Here is a 14,091-nt window from a genome sequence, read left to right as displayed (position 1 = left end):
GTTTTTTATTTATTTTTGGGACAGAGAGAGACAGAGCATGAACGGGGGAGGGGCAGAGAGAGAGGGAGACACAGAATGGGAAACAGGCTCCAGGCTCCGAGCCATCAGCCCAGAGCCTGACGCGGGGCTCGAACTCACGGACCGCGAGATCGTGACCTGGCTGAAGTCGGACGCTTAACCGACTGCGCCACCCAGGCGCCCCAAAAATTTATTATTTTAAATGGAATTAGATTTTCATTCATTATAGGTGGTTTATTTAATAGCCATATATTCATGGTACTTGATATATTCTACAACAGTAGCTGTGCATCCTTATATTTCCATAGTCTTGTCATCTTGCACTTCTGTCCCTGGCAATGTCACTGTTACTGGAAAGCATCGGGAACACATTTCTTTGCTACAGAATCATATTTTCATTCCTTCTTTTTTATCTGGGTGTAGTTGATGCACAATATTACATCAGTTTCAGTGTATGACCTAATGATTGGACAAAACTATACATTATGCTGTGCTCACAAGTGTAGCTCCCCATCTGTTCTCACACAGTGCTGTTACAGTACCCCTGACTGTCAATCATACTGTTGATTTAATTAATTTTACTTGTCTTTAGTTACATTTTTCAAGATTAGCCTGGTGTTGTCAAGGTATAGATAAGTTGCATGGTTGATGTAAGGATTGCATGAACATTTGGATAGATCTGTAAAATTAAAAAAATTTTTCAAAGACAGGGCATGGTCCGTCTATAGAGCGAACCTTGTTACGTATTTTGGAAAGTGGCTTAAAGAGTAGATTTCCATTGCAAAGGTGATCTTACATTTCTGGAGGCCCCAATTTGTATATGTGTTGTACTATCTGGGTCATACCACTGGGTGGTAGTATTCTTCTCTTTTACATAAGCTCTAGACAAGTGGTTTTCAAACTTCTTCATCTCGGGAACCTCTTTACACTGTTAAAACTTACTGAGGATGCCAAAGAGCTTTTGTTTATGTGGGTTACGTGTAACGATATTCGCTGTATTAGAAATTCAGACTAGGAAATGAAAACATTTCTTAGTGCATTTAAAAATACCAATTATAAACCTGTTACATATTGGCCTAAATGCTTTTATAAAAATTACTAATATTTTTTAAAACAAAATTTAGTGAGAAGAGTGGTCTTGTTTTACATTTTTTCTTATCTCATTGTTCGGCTTATAATAAGCGGATTTTCATGCCTATTTCTGTATTCAATCTGTTGCGATATGTTATTTTGGTTGAAATATATGAGGACAATCTGCCATTATACAGCTATGCGGATACGTATTTGGAAAACAGACGACCTCTGAAAGGGTCTCAGGACCCTTGGATCTTTGTACCACACCTTGAAAACTGCTAGTCTATACTTCTGCTTTTGTTCACAAAAGAGCCTTGACGGTGGGTTGGAAGTCTGATAAAATTCTCTTTATTGCTTTCTGTTAGCTTGCATTTCATTCATTTTGTAGTATTGCCTGTTTTTGTTTTTGTTTTTGTTTTTGTTTTTGTTTTTGTTTTTTGTTCAATAACCTGAATTTCAGCAGTTCTTTTGCTGGGAGAGAGACACAGGCACTGGCTTACTTATTCACTCTTGATGGTATCAGTCAGCTTCTTAGGGTCAACAGTTAATCTGCAGCTTGGCAGCCTTTCCCCACCTGTGCATCTGTGCTTATTCCCTGCAGAGGGAGTAGAGATGGGCCTTCTCTTCCTTCGGTAGAGCGTCCTCTGGGATAGAACCACGAACAGGAGCACTACCTCGATCTCGGCGTTCTGGCAATTGTTATTGCGATTGGTCAGGAGTTTGAGGATGAGGAGAGGCAGAGGTGGTGAAGTGCCAAATGTTACATTCCTCCTCGCTTCGCCCAAGGTTTATTCCCCAGTCCCTTTACTCCTTCAGCCGCCTTTTCGTCAAAGAGGGTCTTTTTGACACCCAGTGCCTACTAGCTACTAGCCAGTAAATGTTCGATGAGTGAATGGTTGGATGATTGATCAGCTAGAGGTGACCAGCCTTTCTCACTTAAATTTAACTGCCGGCGAGCATTTGTCTGTTTTTGGAATCCCCGTGGATGTCAGTGAAACTCGTCTGAAGTGGAAGGCGAGGAACCTGGTGATAAAGTTATGGCCTCCCCTGGCATTTTACTTTTGACAGAGGACCCTTCTTAAGGTTTATTAAATTTTTGCCTAGAAACATTTTCAAAGTTTTGTTTTTTTTTTTTAAATTGAATACAAAGTGCCTGAGATACATTGAATTTTGCTTTGGAAGAACACCGCGTGTTCTTGCAACATGTGGCAGCAGCCTGTGCTTCGCCTTCCCGTTGTCGTGTGCTGTGACCGTGGTTTTCCTGCGCACTCTTGCATGTTGGCGGAGGACTTGTCAGCGGTGGCTGATGCACGCTTTCTTTCTCCCCGCTCGCTTATCCTTTGTTGGCGACTAGAAGGTAAATTATGTAGACATTCAGAACATACTTCTTCAGTACTCACGTCAAAATCCTAGCATAGTTTCCTTTTGGGAAGAGTGGGAAATTCACCTTTAGAGTGTTACCAGCTGTGGACACCACTTTTCTGCATCCGACGGTAGTAAGATCAGAAGGTGAGACATTTCTGGTTAGTAAGCAAACTCTCAGTATAGCCTCCTTCAACGTCGAGATGATGGGACTCCTTGTTGGAGGCACACTTCCTGCGAGGAAGCGGCTTCATTGGTGGTACGGGGTAGAATCCAGATGGATTTGCAGTATGACAACCCCCCCCCCCCCCACCTTTTTCTGGATACTTACTAACATTTCCATAGAGCAGAGTGGAGATGGAACACGGCTGAGTTTTTGTGTGTCTCTCAGAAGTATAACAAAACTATGTTTTGTTGAGAGTTAGAAGCCATCAGTAATTGACTCATTCGGAAATTCTGGTGTAGTAAGATGCATTATTGTCCAACTGAGCTGGATCAATGTCAGCAGTCTTAAAGAGTTTTTAAAAATAATGCAAGGTGAGGATTATTCCTTAAATAAAATTTGAAAGTTCTGGCACCAAGCTTTATATATTCAAGTTGATTTATCATCTGAGGGGAAAGTTGGATGCCTTAGTTTTTGCATTTGAATGAGAATGTTGAATTAAAAAATTTCGAAGATTTCTTTCTAGGTATAAAATTATGTGGTTCTCTGACATGGTAGCAGAAAGTGGGAGATAAAAAGAACTGTGGAACCGGATCTATCCTATTATTTATTTATTTATTAAAAAAAATTTTTTTAATGTTTGTTTATTTTTGAGACAGAGAGAGACAGAGCGCAGGTGGGGGAGGGGCAGAGAGAGAGGGAGACACAGAATCTGAAACAGGCTCCAGGCTCTGAGCTGTCAGCACAGAGCCCGATGTGGGGCTGGAACCCATGAGATCATGAGATCATGACCTGAGCCGAAGTCAGACGCTTAACCGACTGAGCCACCCAGGCGCCCCGAGATCTATCCTATTTTAATCATTGTATGATGCATAATCAAGTGACTTAGGAAAATGATTTCAGTGGATGAAACACTAAAATTAGAATGTAATAGAGGAGAATATTCTAAATTTTACTGAGTGTGGTTAGAAAACTGAATTATTGGAAAATTATTTCTGAATAGGAACTTTGTGACATACATTTTTTGTTGTTTCCAAAGGTGAGAGCACTACATCTATTTTTGTAGTGTGCTGGATTCTGGGATTTTAAGAATGAAAATGAGGAAAATTCACTTGGTATTGCCTATATACAGTTTTGCTTTATTTTGCTTAATCAGGACAAGTTTTTCATTTAAAACTTGATTTGTTGGACGAATATCAAAACTACCTTCAGGTTTTCCAGAGCCTGATTTCAGAGATTTCTGTAAAGTGCTTAGAAATGCCAGGATACTATTTGACATGATGAATAATAGTGGTAATGGAACGATGCTGGTGACATCCAAGCATTAAAAAAATTCTTTTTCCGTTTTTTTTCTTTCCCAGATTTAAACCATCAGCACAAACTGAGCAGTAAGCACTTTATTATAGAATTTCTTTCCCATAATTGATCACTTGACTTTAGGAAACTGGTTCTTAAGAAATTAGGAAACTAATTTTGTGTTAGTAACAAGAGATATTTCTTGATGCTTGATGCTAACATTTACTATAGTAAAAGAACATCTAAAGAAAACAAAAACAACATTCTCCTTTGAATATTTTGTTTTCCAACATATTTATACCTGAGAATCTTGGTGTTTGCAGGCAAATACCGGTAAAGTTAGAGCAGGAATCTTTAAAATTTTTTTTGAAATGTTTTTATTTATTTTTGAGAGAGAGAGAGAGAGAGAATGAGACAGAGCAAGAGCAGGGGAGGGGCAGAGAGAGAGGGAGACACAGAATCCAAAGCAGGATCCGGGCTCTGAGCTGTCAGCTCAGAGCCCGACGTGGGGCTTGAACTCACGGACCGTGAGATCATGACCTGAGCCGAAGTCGGCCGCTTAACCGACGGAGCCACCCAGGCACCCCCATGAGCAGGAATCTTTAAAAAAGGATGTCAGCTAATTAATAACCTTTTGAAATTTAAAGCATCAGTTTTTTACGTTGGGCATATAAAATGAACAAATTGGACAGGTTTAAAACATTTTTTTAATTAAAAAAATTTTTAAGTTTATTTATTTATTTTGAGAAAGAAAGAGAGTGAGCATGAGTGGAGTAGGGACAGAGAGAGAAGGAGAGAGAATTCCAAGTAGGTTCTGCACTGTCAATGCAGAGCCTGACACGGGACTTGAACTCACAAATGGTGAGATCATGACTTGAGCCGAGATCAAGAATTGGACGCTTAACTTATTGAGCCACCCAGGCACCCCTGAACAGGTTTTTTTTTTTTTTTTTTAAAATCAAGGTATATGGTTGCTAGAGAAGTTATTTTTTTAAATGTTGAGCAAAGTAAGTTGTGTTTCCCAGTTGTTACTAGAGTACAGCCTTTCTTATGCCTTTTTTTTTTTTTTTTTTTTTTGGTACTAATGCAACTTACCATTAAGAAAATGCTGTAGAACAGATATTTGTCTTCAGGTATGAAATTCCTCTGCCCAAACCACTGTCTGTTAAGGTGAAGCCAAGTTGTGGTTAGTAAATGGGCTTTTTGTTTTTGAGATGCCATAGGTTAAAGTTGCACATTTCTTATACCACTGAGGGTAAAAATACTATAAATATTAATGAACTGCCTCTCCTCTGGACATAGGTTTCTTGATAGCATTAAAAACCCATCCGGAAAATTTGTGTTTTATTTATAGTCCATCTCTGTGGTGAAGGGAGCCTGGTGTCTTCTGTGAGGACTAAAGAAAATAATCTAGGATGATAATAGCAGTTCCCACTGCTATTTTTTTTTTTTAATGTTTATTTATTTTTAAGAGACAGAGAGACAGAGTGTGAGCAGGGAAGGGGCAGAGAGAGAGGGAGACACAGAATCCGAAGCAGGCTCCAGGCTCTGAGCTGTCAGCACAGAGCCTGACGCGGGGCTCGAACTCACGGACCGCGAGATCGTGACCTGAGCCAAAGTCGGACGCTCAACTGACTGAGCCACCCAGGCGCCCCCCCACTGCTATTTTGATAGCATATCACTATGCCGGTAGAGAGAAAGAGAAACACGTACAATGCACACATGCACACACATACTTGTGCACAGATACATCTACACACAAGCACACGCACACATTCTCAGTGCCGAGTTACCCAGTAGTTGTACCCACCCTATCTGGTTTTGTTGGAAGCCGGGTGAGCTATTGGCCTCCTTAAAGATAATACTACTGTATCCTAGATGATTGTTTTTGCAGGGCCTGAATTCTTCTCTCACACAAGGACACCCTGCTGGTAGAGCCGTTTTTTTTTTTTTTTTTTTAAGTTTATTTATTTATTTTGAGAGCGAGAGGAGGAGCGCATAAGTGAGGGAGGAGCAGAGAGAGGGGGAGAGAAAGAATCCCAAGCAGGCTCCACGCTGTCAGCACAGAGCCTGACGCAGGGCTCAGCCTCATGAACCGTGAGATCATGACTTGAGCCGAAATCAAGAGTCGGAAGCTTAACCCCACTGAGCCACCCAGGTGCCCCTAGCAGTGCCTTTCTACATACAGTTGAATCAGTAAAGGTTTCTTTCTAGTCAGTGGCCTTAGTTTGAAGCTTGTACAAAGGGTACGTTTCATGTCATTATACATCGTTTAAATATGTGATTCAGCTGGTAAATGGTAAAACAAAAACCAAAAAACTCTGCTCTTTTATTACATGGTTAAGAGGTTTGTAAAAATAGGATCAGTCAAAGAATAATTTTTCCATTCTTAAAAATGTCCTTGTGAGTATATAATGATATTACCTACTTATTGACAATAGGTAAGAACTCCATAGCAAACAAGAAAGCAGTTGAAATTACATCATACAGAAGGAGGAGTAAGTCTTCATTTCTTTGCATTTGCTATCCGTAAGGACACTTGTAGGCAGAAAGTGTGGGGAACCATTACTAATTTAATTTTTTCCCAAACTCCTGAGTTTAAGTTCATATAAGTAGTCTTAAGATCTGAATCCAGAATTCAGTGACAAGCTGATTTCAGGAACTGGACACTTCTTGCGGCTTTGTGGAACGGCTCAGAAATATCTCTTGGCTTAAAACAAAAATGAGTATTTTAACCTGTCTTGCTACTGCTGCTCATAGTTCCCATAAATTGGATATGAAACACTTTAGCTCAATGATAGTATTTCTTGAGATACTTGTTTTCTGCTGTTTTCCTTATAGCTTTTGAGGAACTTGAAAAAGCCTTGAGTACAGCCCAAAAAACAGAAGAAGCACGGAGAAAAATGAAGGCAGAAATGGATGAACAAATAAAAGCTATTGAAAAAGCGAGGGAGGAGGAACGCACCATTCTACAGAACGAATTAAGTCGGGTGAAGCAGGAGGTTGTTGATGTGATGAAAGTAAGAATCATTCTAGATTGAAACAGGCTACAGCAATTTTCAAACTTAAAGTCTTATGCTTTTCCTACAATTTTTGACTGTAAAGAAGAATTAATTTATGTTTTAGACCTTGACCATTTTGTGAGTTCTGGACATAGGAAAAAAATCACTTTGATAAAGAAAAGAATTTATATCATTGTGGATATACTTTCCAGACGTAGTCTCTGCATATAATTTCCCTTTGCTGTTTTATAATCTCTTTTAAATTTTTAACACAAAAGATAGTATGTTATATATACTGTTCTGTGTGTGTACACACACACACACACACACACACACACACACACACCCCGCTTAATGTGTTCCTTATCGTTGACAATTGGTAATGATGCCACATTTGAGGTTTTGGTTTTTGTTATGCTGCATTTGTTTTAAAGACTGCTCAGGATTTTACCGTATGAATGTTTCATAATTTAATCCATCTTCTGATTTTTTCATTTTCTGTTTTTTTTTCATTTTCTGCTGTTGCAATTGGTGAATATCCTTATCGTATTTGCTCACATGTATGTTTCTTTAGGATAGTTTCCTAGAAGTGGAATATTAGGCAGAGATTATGTGTACTTTCAATTATTGCATAGTTGCTACAAGCTCTATAGAGGACACTTTATACTCTTGCAAGTGATGTATTACCTCACAAGGATGGTGTTACTTTTTTTTTTTTTTAATCTTTCCAAGATGAGGAGTTAAAAGAAAATGACATTGTAGTTTTAATGTGCTTATCTTTTTATCAGTATGATAAACATTTTTTATTTTGAGAGAGCAGGCATGCACACGTGTGCAAGTGGTGGAGGGTCAGAGAGAGAGGGAGAGAGAATCCCAAGCAGGCTTCTCACTGTCAGTGTGGAGCCTGACGCAGGGCTCGAACTCATGAATTGTGAGATCATGACCTGAGTCAAAATCAAGAGTCAGACGCTTCAGCACAGAGCCTGGAGGCTCTGTGCTCAACTGACTGAGCCACCCAGGCACCCCTGATAAACATGTTTTTATATATTTAAAAGGAATTGGTAGTTTTTTCGCTTTGAGTTGCTTGGTCAACTCTTTAACTCATTTTCCTTTTGGACAGTTGGTCTTACTGATTTGTGTAAGTTTTTTACGTATAGTAGGAATTAGTTCTTTGACTATACAGTGCATTTATCCAAATAATTTTTTTTCTCTCTCTCATTTTAATTGACTTTGTTTATCACTTATTTTTGCTTTGGGATTGGTCTTTTGTTGTTTTGTTGGCCATGTAGAGATTTTTCTATTTGGATTTTTGTTCTGCTTTTAAAAATACATTCTCACTGACATCAGTTAAAAATTCTACTTTTTTTGTGGCACGTATATGCTTTCATTTTTTATTGTTAAATCTTTGATCCAATTGGAATTTATTTGGTGTAAGGAGTGAGGTAGGGATCCAACTTGAATTTGTTTCCAGGTGACTATAATCCATGTTTTCCCTTTTGACATGACGTACTACTTTATTTCATCCTAAATTGTTGTGCTACATATTGGTCTCTTTCTTGAATTCTCTGTGCTATTCCATTGCTTTTCCTGACTATATGCCAGTATTACACTGTTCTAATTACTCTGGTTTTATAATATGTTCTATTGTTTGGTAGCCTCCCCTTATTATGCTTATTTTTCAGAAGAGTGCTGGCTATTCTTGCATGTTTATTTTGTCCACCGGACCCCTCCACCCCCATTCTGTTGGTAGTTTTGTTCAGTTACATTACATTTTTAGATTTATTCAGGGAGGTTTGACCTTTTTGTAAGATTAAGTCTTCCTCTCCCAGAAAGAACAAGGCCAGTACTTTCTAATAAATAGTGTATTTACCGGAAAGCTAAATTGGTGCAGCCAGGGCAACTTGACCTCAGTGGAGTGCCCTCTCCTGTAAGAATGACTCCTGCAGCAACAGCTCTCCTTGTCTCAAATGAGTGATACACTCTGTAGGCTTTTCTTTTTAACTATTGAGACTTTGGTCACTTTTGATTTCTGTGGGAAATACGTTTTGATTTTTTCCTCTTACACTGTTGTCTTGATGATTAAATTGTAATAAAGGGTTACTTAGTTGTAGAATACATATTTTGGGAGTTTCACTTTAACTATTTGGCTGACCTTCAGAAACACTCAGAACAAATTGCTAAACTGCAGAAGCTTCACGAAAAGGAGTTGGCCAGAAAAGAGCAGGAACTGACCAAGAAGTTTCAGACCCAAGAAAGGCAATTTCAGGAGCAAATGAAAATAGCTCTCGTAAGTACCCGTTTTGTTTTTGTTATAGGTAAACTTTGTAGCTTTATAGAGTTCTCTCCTCACCCCTAACTTCTAGCTTGAAGTCAGACTACTGGCGGCCTTGACCTTTGAGTGCATAGAGAGGGTAGGATGTAGGCAGGAAAAAGGCTGTCACAGCTTGTTACCTTGGCATTGTGTGAAAATTGTATTAACCAACAAGCTGTCATTAGCCAGTTTGTTTGTGTATCATCCCTCTTACCCTGGCGGTAGGGTAGGCTGTGATGGTGGAGAAGTAAAGGGGACGGTCGGCTAATTGAAGCTGTGAACCAGGGACTGCATAACTCAGGAAGAATGTCTAAAGACTCACCAGATTGAGTGTACCAGAGTTCAAAGCTCAGAAAGTTTTGTCTGAAATGCATTCTATTTTTATTTTATTTTAAGTTTATTTATTTATTTTGAGAGAGAGCGCACTGTGCACGCGCATGCACGGGAAGGACAGAGAGAGAGGGAGAGAGAGAATTCCAAGCAGACTCTGCACTGTTAGCGGGGCTTGTCTCATAAACTGTGAGATCGTGACCTGAGCTGAGATCAGGAGTCTGATGCTTAACCAACTGAGCTACCCAAGTGCCCCATGAAATGCATTTTAAAGGAGAAAAAATGAAAATGACCCAAGTAGTTTTCATTTTAAGTAGAATGGTTTCAGTAGTAATTTTCAATACATATGATTCTTATTAAAAAAATAAAATAAGAAACCACTGACCGAACTAACCAAAATAATATCCAGAAAAACAAAGATAAGGTTTTTGGGAATAGTATAATTTGAAGGTTTATAACAATTTTTTTTTTTCAAATTGTGAAAAGCCTTTTATGTAAGTTACCATAAGCAGTATTAATGCCAAAAATGTACTTGATTGTCTTTATATGAAATTAGTACCCATTAGACAGTGTGTATAATTTAAAAACACTTTTAGTGCAGAAGGAAGAGAAATAATGTTTGTAATTTTAGTCTTCTTGCTGTCACACATTTGTGTTTTTTCACTCTCATCTGGATCTGGGGCTCTGAGAATTTCCAGCAGCAGTTGTTTTTGAACTGAGTCAGGGAGTTCTCTGATCTCTGGGGCAAACAGGCACATGGATTCACAGTTTTGTTGGCTGAGGTTAGGGGTTTGCTCTGCATTCATGAAAAGAACACGTAATGGGCACATACTTGTATTCTTTCTTGGTCCAGAGAGGATCAACCAATCTATCTATTTAATTAATTATATTATTGCTGTTGTTGTTGTTGTTAAGTACACTCTGTCCCCAATGTGGGGCTCGAACTCATGACCCCAAGATCAAGAGTCGCATGCTCTACTGACTGAGCCAGCCAGGTGCTCTAGTCCAGAAAGGATTTAAGGTAGTTTACAAGAATGCTTAGACTATAATAGGACAGCATACATTTAAAATAGGGGCATGAAAATTAAGAACAAAGTGGGCATAAATGAAGCCAGGAATTGTTCTAAAAATTCCTGTCATAAAGATCTATGTGTTTTCATGCTGGAGTAATTGGCCTTTGGGGACGCTGAGACTTGAACATTGGCCTTGTTAAAAACTGCGTTCCAGGGGCGCCTGGGTGGCTCAGTCGGTTAAGCGGCCGACTTCGGCTCAGGTCACGATCTCGCGGTCCGTGAGTTTGAGCCCCGCGTCGGTCTCTGGGCTGATGGCTCGGAGCCTGGAGCCTGTTACAGATTCTGTGTCTCCCTCTCTCTGACCCTCCCCCGTTCATGCTCTGTCTCTCTGTCTCAAAAATAAATAAACGTTAAAAAAAAAATTAAAAAAAAACAAAACTGTGTTCCAGAACTGATATACTCAGATATAGTCTGAGTAGAGAGAGCAGGATGCAGATACATGTGAAGCACATGCGCGCGCGCACACACACACACACACGCGGGCGCGCTTCCTGCCTTCCACTCCCCTTTCTAGCTAGTTCTTCAAAGAAGTTAGCTTTGTGTTGCTAGCCAAAGTTCAACAGGCTGCTAAAATGTTCTCTTACTATTATTTTTTTGTGAAGTTTATTTATTTACTTTGAGAGAGAAAGAGAGAACAAGTCAGGGAGGGGCAGAGAGAGAAGGAGAGAGAGAATCTCAAGCAGGCTCCGTGCTGTCCATGCAGAGGAGGACAGGGGGGTTCACACTCATTCACCCGGAGATGATGACCTGAGCCGAAACCAAGAGTCGGATGCTCAACTGACCGAGCTACCCAGGCACCCCTCCTCTTATTTTTATGGGCATAGAGAGATGCATTTAAAATGTAGTTTACATTAGACAGTATAGTATGTTTAAAATGTTAAAAAAAACTTCATAGATTTTTTTAAAGTTTATGTATTTATTTTGAGAGAGGGAGAGAGAGAGAGAGGGAGACAGAGAGGGAGAGAGAGGATATGAGCAGGGGAGGACAGAGGGAGAGGGAGAGAGAATCCCAAGTTGGCTCTGCAGAGCCTGATGTGGGGATTGAACTCACAAACCGTGAGCTCATGACCTGAGCTGAAGTCAAGAGTCAGACACTTACTACTGAGCCACCCGGGCACCCCTTAAGTGATGTTTTGAAATCGATTAGAAACTTATAGTTTCTTATCAGTCTGCTTGTAATATGGCACAGCATCTTTCCTTAAAGCAATGTTTCACCAGAGTGTAGTGAACTGAAAATATTGCTGCTGGCAACATGATCCCTGTGCAGTAGGTATGGATAAAGTATTCTTCAGTGGAATCCAAAGCCACTAAATGTTGAAAGTGCTGTCTAGAGCTTCTCTTTTCCAAACAGTAAACACTTTTTAATATGAATGTTGATAGGTAATAAGGACAAAGAAGAAGCTTTTCAGGATTGATGGGGTGGGTAGAACAGCTCAGGGAGGCTCTTACAGGTGCTTCCTTGATCTAATCCATTATTCACATGTAATCTTCTGATTTTGATTCGGTTTTCTACCTAGGGTTCCCTAATGAGGTGTTTCTCACAAATTATATAAGGCCACAACCTAGTTCCTCGGCCTGGAGTTGAAATAACCAAACTCTGGAGTACAGAGAAGAGGTAGTGACACTTTCGTGACCCTTCACATTGAGCTGTGTTTTGCAAAACCTTTTAAGTAGTGGAAAAATAGCAGACGTAGTGGGGTTACTGGAACAAAATTTTTCCTATCGATAGTAATTGTGGCAGATGTGGGCCAGACCACACTGGAAAAGCCACGGTGCTTTGTTTCTGCAGACTAGGGCACGGGAAGACAGAGGTGATGATATTGCCTACCTCACAAGGCTGGTGTGCAGATCAAATGAAACACGTGGTTCCTGTGGAAGTGCCTTGGGAATGCTGACGATTTATGTGGGTCTAAGGTGGTATTGTTTTTGGCACAGGAAAAAAGTCAATCAGAATATCTGAAGATCACCCAAGAAAAAGAACAGCAAGAATCTTTGGCCCTGGAAGAGTTAGAACTGCAGAAGAAAGCAATCCTCACGGAGAGTGAAAATAAACTTCGGGACCTTCAACAAGAAGCAGAGACTTATAGAACTGTAAGTCTGGGTAATGTTCCGGTTCCAGAGTTGTGGAATTATCTGCAGGGGGAAACTGTTGTTATCCCGCCAATCAATATGGAGTTGTCGAGAGCTTTTGTTTTACTGGGTGAGATTCACATGTACGTGCACCTCATTTTTAGATAATCAGAGCTTTTCCTGGGAGTGGTTTTAGTGTTCGCTGCATGCTGCTGCTGACTCTGCCTTTAACTGGCTGCGTCTGGCTGTGTTTCTGTCAGCCACTCACTCTGATTCTCTGCACTCAGGCTCTGTGGCATGTCTGTTCCGTTGCTTACTTGCCCTTGACCTTTAGGAAGTCGCCTCACTTTGCAGGCAGCACTTGCTCTGGCACCTTCCTGCCGTGCTGTGTCCATCTCCTGCTATGTCCTGGACCTAATTCATTCTCTGTTTACATCACAGGATAGGCACCCCAGTGCCCTGCTTTTAAAACAGTTAAGTTCTGGGGGTGCCTGGGTGGCTCAGTTGGTTAAGTGTCCGACTTTGCTCAGGTCACGATCTTGCAGTTCGTGGGTTTGAGCCCTGCTTCGGGCTCTGCACTGACAGCACGGAGCTTGCTTGGGATTCCCTCCACCTGCCCCACCCCTCCTCTGCTTGCTCCCTCTCTGTGTCTCAAAATAAACAAACATTGGGGCGCCTGGGTGGCTCAGTCGGTTACGCGTCCCACTTCCGCTTAGGTCCTGATCTCGCGAGGTTCGTGGGTTCGAGCCCTGCATCAGGCTCTGTGCTGACAGCTCGGAGCCTGGAGCCTGCTTCGGGTTCTGTGTTTCCCTCTCTCTGCCCCTTCCCCAGCTCGCTCTCTCGCTCTCTCTCTCTCTCTTGCTCTCTCTCTCTCTCTCAAAAATAAATAAACATTAAAAAAATTAAAAAAAAACAAACAATCATAGTCCATGCCTGGATGGTTGGACTGTGGAATATTTATTTATAAAACATTTAAGTTTTTCCTGGTTTTCCCATGTTAAACATAGTCCTATAGTCAATAAATTTATAGATATGTCCCCGAATGCACATTTTTAAGGCCCTCTGGCTCTTTCCACGGTAGTATATAAAAATGTATGACCTGTTTTAAATAAACTGACACATTATTTAGATTTTTTGCTTTGGTTTAGACAGTGAAAGAGTCACACTTTTTTCCCATAGTTCTAAATTGTGCCTTAATTTCCCATTTCCAACATTGATGTAAGGTGGCATGGTAGAAGGGAATTGATACTCAGGAGGCCTAGATTTTCCCACTTGCTAGCTTTGTAAATTAATTATACCTTAATATCTTCACCTGTCACATGGAGACTTGGCTGTGGTAATTCCTTAGGACCTTTCCAGCTGTGACATTGCATGGCTCTGTCTTAGCTCTTT

General features: G+C 40.4%; 1 protein-coding gene across 6 annotated transcripts in view; it reads left to right on the top strand.

The window, feature by feature from the left end:
* The window catches only part of GOLGA4 (golgin A4), a 125,486-nt gene that overhangs the window by 63,060 nt on the left and 48,335 nt on the right, over nucleotides 1–14,091 (top strand). For all 6 annotated transcript variants that reach the window (XM_042957243.1, XM_042957241.1, XM_042957240.1 and 3 more), the window contains 3 exons: nucleotides 6,755–6,933; nucleotides 9,074–9,202; nucleotides 12,565–12,720. In XM_042957243.1, coding sequence (XP_042813177.1) covers nucleotides 6,755–6,933; nucleotides 9,074–9,202; nucleotides 12,565–12,720 — 464 coding nt within the window. The remainder of the gene's footprint in view (nucleotides 1–6,754; nucleotides 6,934–9,073; nucleotides 9,203–12,564; nucleotides 12,721–14,091) is intronic.

The sequence above is a fragment of the Panthera tigris genome, chromosome C2 (genome assembly GCF_018350195.1).
Source record: "Panthera tigris isolate Pti1 chromosome C2, P.tigris_Pti1_mat1.1, whole genome shotgun sequence".
Classification (NCBI taxonomy): Eukaryota; Metazoa; Chordata; class Mammalia; order Carnivora; family Felidae; genus Panthera; species Panthera tigris.
This window is presented reverse-complemented; position numbering and strand designations above follow the sequence as displayed.